Source organism: Dermacentor variabilis, chromosome 3, assembly GCF_050947875.1.
Source record: "Dermacentor variabilis isolate Ectoservices chromosome 3, ASM5094787v1, whole genome shotgun sequence".
NCBI lineage: Eukaryota > Metazoa > Arthropoda > Arachnida > Ixodida > Ixodidae > Dermacentor > Dermacentor variabilis.
Window position 1 is genome coordinate 120,491,923 of NC_134570.1, and position 8,722 is coordinate 120,500,644.

Here is an 8,722-nt window from a genome sequence, read left to right on the forward strand (position 1 = left end):
GCATGGCCATTTTTATTTCCTCCAATGCGGCTGCCTCGGTCAAATCCGCAACCTCGAACAATGTCATAGCCGCAATGCTATCGCCGCGTGCATAAAAATGTTGGTATGACTTGCGACCGCTTCCGTTGCGTCGCCTCGACCCTGCGGTGCACTTTAATTCATGCGGATCTGCTTGTGCACGCCCTGCGTAAGTTGTCCACTAGACATATTTGCATGGTTTATTTTTCATTATTAGTACAAAGGCTCCGTACCGTGCCTCGAAGTGAAGTTTAGCTAGCGTTTCCTTGCCGTGTCACGCTTCCTTTTTCCTATCCCCCCCCCCCCCTTGTATTTGTAAGGGAACTGTGACCTAAAAGTAGCAAGGCTATTATTCACTCGTTTCGTGACTGCATCAGTTCAACCCACTCTCTGCCTTCTGTCCCCACTCCTCTCTTCCATTCTATTTAGCTACCCTCTGGAATAACACGTTGGTAGAAAGGTCAATGCTTGCGAGGGGTGACGGATAATTTCAGCTGTCAAGAGGCTAACATGGTGACGACCCTAGAGTTCCAAAGGGCATTGTGCACATTCGGCGCGGTGTGGTCTCAACGAGTTCCTCGACTCTCATGCCTGCCACGATTCTTCCTTGTATATACACATTTTGACCCACTCCCCGACAGTGGCAGCCGCAGCAGCAGCAGCAGTCGGAAATTCGAAAGAAAAGACTCAGAAAGCTTCGCTTTCAACCTCACAGAAACACAAATTTGTATTTCCTACTACACGACGTGTGTTTCTTGGGTAAAGGCAGCAATTGGTACACCACCTGAACACCAGTAAGTCCCGCATAACGTAAACTGCTAAAATTAAGGAAGAGATGACATATCACACAATGTGAGGCGAATAAAAGCATTTATTTATTGGTCCCTAAACAAGACATTCTATAACAAATGCAACAATGAATGAAGTAATAAAGTAAAAGATCATGTGACCATTTTCACTTCCGCGCTCTGGTGACACCTGCAACATTCGATGCCTTTCTAGTCCTGTCATTCGCATTCGATAGATTGTTCATTTCTAGTCGCAGAAGTCGTCGGCCACTGCCATGATCTGCTCCACGAACCCGTCATTCACGGTAGAATGGTGACGCGTTCCGGGACTGGTGGCACAGGACGCCAGGCCGCGGTTGACGCCCAGCTTGACCTCACGTGACAATGTCTTGGCGCCTCCTCTGATGCTTTCTCCAAAATCAGTGCCGCTGGTACTGCGGCGTCGCTTGAAACGCTTAAGAGGAACGCCTGCGCATAGCACAATCAATGGAATGCCGCTGGTTAGGCTTCTCGGCGATACGAATTTAAGAAATCAAGGCAGTAAGATACATCTCGCAAGATCACAGGAATTGCGCAAAAAGAAACAAGAAACAGTACAGAGGAAACACACTTATCATCCGAAGTAAGTTTCTATCGCGGTCAAAATGCGGGCTTGGTGCATTAGGGAGGCAGTCACGAAATATTTTATATTCTCCTTAGCTGTCTAATTAGACATGCTAATTACCACACTTCGCAAGGATTGAGAATAGCAAGAAACCTACATTTAGAAAGTTCTCGAGAGTTCTAAAGACCTTCTTTTTCAATAGCTTCTGTCTTCGTACTTGTTACGTAAACAATTTTTTCACCGTCTACGCTGACTGCGCTGTTCGTACACATGCATTACGCTTGATAGAGAGAGAGAGTGAAGTGACGCTCTTTATCTAAATACAGGCCGTGCTGCCGAGGTATAAACACGCGGCTTCATGCCATTCTCCCTAGGGAACGGGTAAAAGCTAAAGATATGATTTTAGTATTTACACGCGAGGCAATAGGGACGGGTGTTTATCTAAACATGCTATAGCTTGCAAATTACGCCGTTGTTATCAAGGAATGTAAAAAGATATTTTAAAGCTTGCCTTTGCTTTGCAGTGAAAGGCATATAGCCCATTTATCTTCCTAAATCTAGTGATTCTCGGGAAACCGAGGACATTCCAACAAAATTGCACTTTCTCTTTTCTCTGTGATCTCGACATTCCAATAAAATGTGTTACACAGTTTCGGATGCACCGCAGTTATCACAATACGGGATGGTGGGCAGTCCAAGCTTTTGCAGGTAGTTAATTATTGGTGAACGCCGCATTCAGATGAAGTCAATGATATAAAATCTCGAGACGACGGGGAAGCTGGTGTGGAAGTTTAGATTTTCGGACGTGATCTATTCAGGTGAGAAATGAATTTGTAAGCGAATGGCTCCATAGATTATTCCTCTCCGCGTGGGAATATTTCTTTGTCATTGCTGATGCACTGTTTTGTACAAAAAAAGTTTTTCTAAGGAATTTCCTCCATCCAGCTAGGTGAGCCATTTCATTTCCGCATGTGCCACAGTGTGCACAATGCGGCTGGAATAATATAGTGTGGCCAGCGACAGCGGCCTTACGATAAAATAACTAATATCACGGGTCAGTGGATGCTGGTTCATATCGCACATGATCTTTAGCACTGTTTTTTGAGTCCGGAAAGATGACTCATCGAGCTGGTTTGTTATTGAGATTAGCCAGAAACTTCCATTGATGAAGTTCTCGAGCGTTCTAGAGAACGTTTTTTTGCAGAACGACCATGTTCGTACTTCGCAAAAGAACATTTTTTCTCTCTTTAGGCCAACTGCATAGTTCTTCCATACGCAGCACATTTCAAAGCACTAGAATCACGGTACCGAAGCTGGAATATATTCCGACTTTCTTGTAATGGCATCTGGCTGTAGCGCGTTCAAGAAAAAAATAACGGCCCTTTCGCGCTAGCAAAGCTTCGTAGCGGGGCGAAAAAGGTATCAAAACGCAGGGGGTATAAGACAAAGTTATCAAGATATAGTCAAGACAAAAAAGAAAACGAAAACGAGTAGCAGAACCTGGAAAATGAAAGGTTCGGGTGTAATTAGCCCCCATAAATAAAAAAAGAAATTTTCCAAATTACGATAAATCTCTGTAAAGGATGCACCACCGTAGATATAGGTATGCAGAGGCAAAGCCGCCGCACAGCACGCTTTTGGGAAATTGAGCAAACTCGCACTTACTAATGTTGAATTCCAATGGCGGAGTCGGAGCAGCCGACGGACTCCGCGAGCGATCACTCGACTCTGGCGTAGAGCAACGCCTGCAAATCTGCGAGTGGAACACAACCTGCGCCGCCGGAGCAAGGCGGAAGTGGAACTTCTATCGCCGAGTTACCCAGGATGCCTTGCGTGTTGTCGTTTTTTTCCGCTGTTTGCTCCAAGCACCGCCGCGCCAGTCACTTGTCTCTTCAGCGCCGTTTACCTGTTATTTTTTTCAAAATTGCGGAATGATATCTCGGCAAGCGTGCAGCAGCTTTTGCTTCCTCTGGTGAGCACACAGGATGCGGACAAACATGGTAGGTGTCTTCGCAACTTTGAACACTGTGCTGTAAGTTCAATGCAACGCACGTGTTGCGCGGAGCAATTGTCTGTTGACGCTACATTTCAGTTGCGTAGTTGCTTTACTGCTGATGTGTTCGTTTCACTCAAACGCATCGCATCCGTCATTGTATTGTGCATTTTCCTGTGTGTCCGTCGTGGCGCAGAAGTAGTTGTCTAGCTTTATGTGTCGCGAAGAAGCAATGAAGCAGTTTCACGTGCCTGAGAATTTGTCTCCCACGAAATTTTAGCGGCGGTATCAGTGCGAGTGCATTCTGCTGCCGAATGGAGTTGTGCTGTTATGTAGGTCAGGACGGTAAGTGCATCCAATTTTCGAATCAGTCCCAGTGCCACAGAAATCTACAAATTGCTTTTCCTGAAGCGTTACTGTCGATTTCAGGGCAGGAGGACCGTACGGTAATATTGATTAACAGCCACCAGATCAGGGACGTTTCATCATGCTAAGCGTGTCTAATGTAATCAAGAATGTGCACCATGTGTTGAGCAAATATTGAACTTGCATGGCACCGTGCATGTTTATATTACGCTATTATTCAAAATTTCGTGTTGAGATGAGGTAGCGCAGCAAACAGCGAGTTATTTTGTTAAGCTGTGTTAGGAAGTTTGACATGGCTTAATTGCTTACGTAGTTGCATGAAATGCACGTGGTGGTTCAATGTACTGCAACATGTCACAGAGTACAACTTCGTAATGGTTATGTCGCTTCATATAGGCCACCTTTATGAATCCAGGGCAATGAACAATGTTGCATTTGGCTTTTCCATCAACAGTGCCGGAACAGAGCCACAAGAATGACCAACGCAGTGAGTTCATTTATAATGACATATTATTTATTTATTGATACTGTTAGCCCAAAGGCCGATACAGGATGGAGAAATTATAAAATGAGCTTCAAAAGGTCGCTGCAAACACGAGCACTACACAAATCAAACCAGCAAATACAATCGCTTAATGCAGCTGTAACACCTCTACAACTACCTCATGCAGTTTTTGTTTGCAGGTACAGGCTGTTAATGGACAGTCGGGGAATTCAAACTGCTATTTGATTATTATGAGCAATACTTTGCTGAGATTGGGCCGTTGAAAAAATTCAAAAACAAAAAGCTAATGTTCAACCGAATTGCAGCCAACATTACAGAGGCACTCGGAGTTCCAAAAACCGGTGAGCAGTGCTGCAGCCGCTACAAAACCGTCATGCGTAGAAAAAGAAGCGCTACAGCACACAACAACAAATCCGGGAATTCCCCATGTGAAGTGCCCTTTGAGGATGAAGTAGCCAGAATACGCTGGCTAGACGACAGCCTCGAGCCCGAAGAGCTGAGGGACAGCTCTGGCGTTGTTGCTGTTAAGAGGCCAGCCAGCCAGGCGTCGGCTAGCCAGGCGTCGGCCAGCCAGGCATCCGCCAGGCCAGCGTCGATCAGCCAAGCATCAGACAGCCCAGCGTCGACCATCCAAGCATCAGACAGCCAGGAGTCTGAAAGCCTAGCGCCGAGCCAAGGATTGACAAAGGAGCCTATGCCCAAAAGGCCTAAGCCCTCAGGTTCGAGAATGCTGGAGATGAAGGTGAAATGAGCAAAATTCATGAAGAAAAAGAAAAAAGACGAGCTACACGGGAACAAGAAAGAGAGAGGTGCCACAAAGAAAGGCAAGAATACAAGGAACGTATTCGGCAAGAAAAAGCAAAACAACATTCTGAAAAAATTAGGCTTCTAAGCCGTGCTCTTGGCCTTGAAGAAGAATAAAAAAATTCTAGTGTCCGAGAATATCGGCTTATTTCAGTAAAAGTGTACAGTGCCAAACATGTGTTTCTGTATTTAAGAGGGCCGCGCGTTAGTACACACACCGCAGCCCCCAACTACTGCATGGACTTTATTTCGATGGACACTGGAGCTAGTGGTTCTCATGTTTACATCCAGGTAATTACGGACCAGGCAGGATTCCGTAAAGGCTACTCAACAATAGACCGTATTCACACTATCACTCAGGTGATAGATAAATGTGCGCAATATAACCAACCCTTATATGTAGCTTTCATTAATTACGAGAAAGCGTTTGATTCTGTCGAAACCTCAGCAGTCATGGAGGCATTATGGAATCGGGGTGCAGATGAGCTGTATGTAAAAGTACTGAAAGATATCTATGGCAGCTCCATAGCCACTGTAGTCCATAAAGAAAGCAACAAAATCCCAATAAAGGCAATACGATATCTCCAATGCTATTGACAGCGTGTTTACAGGAGGTATTCAGAGACCTGGATTGTGAAGAATTGGGGATAAGAGTTAATGGAGAATACCTTAGCAACTTCCGATTCGCTGATGATATTGCCTTGTTTAGTAACTCAGGGGACCAATTGTAATGCATGCTCACTGACTTGAAGGGGCAAAGCAGAAGAGTGGGTCTAAAGACTAATCTGCAGAAAACTAAAGTAATGTGTAACAGTCTCGGAAGAGAACAGCAATTTACAATAGGTAGCGAGGCATTGGAAGTGGTAAGGGAATACAGCTACTTAGGGCAGGTAGTGACCGCAGATCCGGATCATGACACTGAAATAATCAGAAGAATAAGAATGGCTGGGGTGCGTTTGGCAGGCATTCTCAGATCATGAACAGCAGGTTGCCATTATCCCCCAAGAGAAAAGTGTATAACAGCTGTGTCTTACCAGTACTCATGTACGGGGCAGAAACCTGGAGGCTTACGAAAAGGGTTCTATTTAAATTGAGGACGTCGCAACGAGCTATGGAAAGAAGAATGATGGGGATAACGTTAAGGGATAAGAAAAGAGCAGATTGGGTGAGGATACAAATGCAAGTTAATAACATCTTAGTTGAAATCAAGAAAAAGAAATGGGGGCATGGGCAGGACATGTAATGAGGAAAGAACATAACCGATGGGCATTAAGGATTACGGACTGGATTCTAAGGGAAACGTAGCAGGGGGCGGCAGAGCATTAGGTGGGCGGATGAGATTAAGAAGTTTGCAGGTACATGGCTACAATTAGTACATGACCGGGGTAGTTGGAGAAGTATGGGAGAGGCCTTTGCCATGCAGTGGGCGTAACAAGGCTGATGATGAATTACAGGGCTACAAAGAATGCCATACCATCATTGCTTGATTACGCATGAAGCCTAGTGCTGTCATTAAAGTGGCTTTTGGTGTTTTGGAGCTAAAGGAAAAGTACAGTTTGGAGCAGGATGGTTTAGTGACCAGTTTTTCTACAGGAGCTTTGCCAAGACTTTCGTGCGCTTAATTTCTCCAAGCCTGCGCAGTGCTCGCTCTTCACCAGATTTTTCAATATGATTATCGCTGCAATTCTGCCACTGAACGTCATTGGGTACTTGTGCATTATCATCATCATCTGGCTCTACATCACCATACTCAATGCACAAGTTGTGGAGAACGCAGCAGCTTATGATAAACTTATTGAGCCAGGGAATAGTGCGGAGCTCACGATACATCAGCTGTCTGAAGCGCTTTTTGAGGGTGCTCAATGCATTTTCAATGAGAACTCTTGTGGCTGAAAACTTATAATTAAAGTGCTTTTGCTGCTTTGTTAAAGGACCGTAATCCCTGTAGGGTGTCAACAGGTGTTCCCGCAGTGGATACTCTGCGTCCCCTAAAATATGGTAAGACCCCTGACATACTGCAGATATTTTCTTTGAAAGTGGCGACAAGCTGAACACATACGAATCATGCATTTTGCTTGAACTTCCAATGAATGTGTCCAGGAAGCGCCTTTTGTCATCGCAGACGGCCTGTAGTGTGAGTGAAAGGTAGTGGTGCCTGTTACAATATGTCGAAGCAACCTTTTTCTCCGGGCACTGTATCTTGATGTACGACCCATCGATGCAACCAACAACATCAGGCATTCCAGACACCTGCAAGCAAGTCATACACTTGTATTGAGCGATGTCATCCATGTCTGAACATAAAATGAGCATTTGCAAGGAGTTTTAAGAGAAAATACTGGTGCTCATACCCATTAACTCACGTCAACAGCATACCCTTCATGGCACAGCAGCATTTATTTTAAGTTAAAGAAACAAAATACAAACCAAATGCAACTTTGAGAAGTACTGAGGGCAGCATACACTGCCGTGCACACAACATATTACATGATTTTTTTACTATCCACTTCTCTTTTTACTATAGCAAAATGGGAGAGAAAATAAAACAAACCCCGTGTATCTTCCCTTAATCGATTTGAAGCACGTAATGAGAATTTGCTTGCCAAAGCAGACATGGTCTCTATCGCATCGTACGCCCGGAAATCTGAACAGACATCTGCTATTGTGGGTGATGACAAAGCATGCAGCATCATTCCGAAGCAAGGAATTGGCTGCGATCCCAAGAGATACTTTTAGGTTGAATGTTTCGACCACCACTGGTATAAATTCTGAGTGTTATCATCGCAAGCTATCACGTTTTCATGAAGGTCCAGCATTATAGAGCTTGAAATAGCAAACGAAACGTGCACAGTGATGTTGCAATATCAATAAGACTTGGCTGGCCGATATTCAGAGCTTCTTATAGGTAAAGAAAATCAAGACAAACCTTCTCAAAACTTCTAGTGAGGTTCTCCAGGTCAGCAGGAAATTTTATCAACGACTGTCCCAGAGTCAGGAGGAAGTCGGCTACTGTATGACGGATTCGGTAAACAGACCTTTCCGACAAGTCGAACCGGCTGGCCACGTTTCTCATGCAGGTTTTGTTGGCCGCGTACCTGCGCAGTGGGATTTCACGCATCCGAAAAAGCAGCTTATGACTACAGTGTACTGCAAGCAACGAGCTCGTAGTCAAATGTGTTTTATGCAGGCATCCGACTCTTTCGTGTTTCATTTATCGTTGTTAATTTGGCAGGTGCATAGAAAAATCGGCGAGAACTAACCAGATAAAAGACAAGATATGCGTTTCCGCAGATTTCGCTGGAACCCCTCCATGTGTGCCCGAAGGGCACATTGACGACGCCGCAAACTCGGCAATCAACTTTTCCGCCACAGGTCGAGATAGCCTGAAGTGCCTTCGGAACTGCAAAAAAAAAAGAAACCGAAACGAAAGCACCACAACGTGTTAAACCTTGAGTATGCTGCTTTCCTTTTTCTTTCCTTACCTCATCGTCCGAGTACTGCCGCACGACGTCCTCGATGAAGCCGACTACTTTAGGCCTCTTTGCGGGCATGCAGAACATCCTGTCGAATTCCCGCTCGTAAGCGGCAGTTTCAGCGTCGCTGTCACTATCCTAGCAATCGCTCGTGTCGGAACTTGAGCTTTC

General features: G+C 45.0%; 1 protein-coding gene across 1 annotated transcript; it reads right to left on the reverse strand.

Moving 5' to 3' along the window:
* Positions 1 to 1,053: 1,053 nt before the first annotated feature.
* LOC142574709 (uncharacterized) lies at positions 1,054 to 8,409 on the reverse strand. Its single transcript, XM_075683736.1, has 5 exons — positions 8,339 to 8,409; positions 8,005 to 8,173; positions 7,057 to 7,328; positions 4,739 to 5,004; positions 1,054 to 1,274 (listed from the first exon to the last, which is right to left on the reverse strand). Exons 1-5 carry the CDS (start codon positions 8,407 to 8,409, stop codon positions 1,054 to 1,056), a joined length of 999 nt encoding a protein of 332 aa, XP_075539851.1.
* Between the last annotated feature and the right edge of the window lie 313 nt (positions 8,410 to 8,722).

Excerpts from the sequence above, each read along its gene's own strand:
- LOC142574709 (XM_075683736.1), bottom strand. The coding sequence starts at position 8,409 with ATGTGCCCTTCGGGCACACATGGAGGGGTTCCAGCGAAATCTGCGGAA. Across the intron at positions 8,174-8,338 it reads CATATCTTGTCTTTTATCTG|GTACGCGGCCAACAAAACCT; the intron begins GTTAGTTCTCGC and ends CCCACTGCGCAG. Across the intron at positions 5,005-7,056 it reads CATATTTTAGGGGACGCAGA|CATTCTCGAACCTGAGGGCT; the intron begins GTATCCACTGCG and ends CTTCATCTCCAG.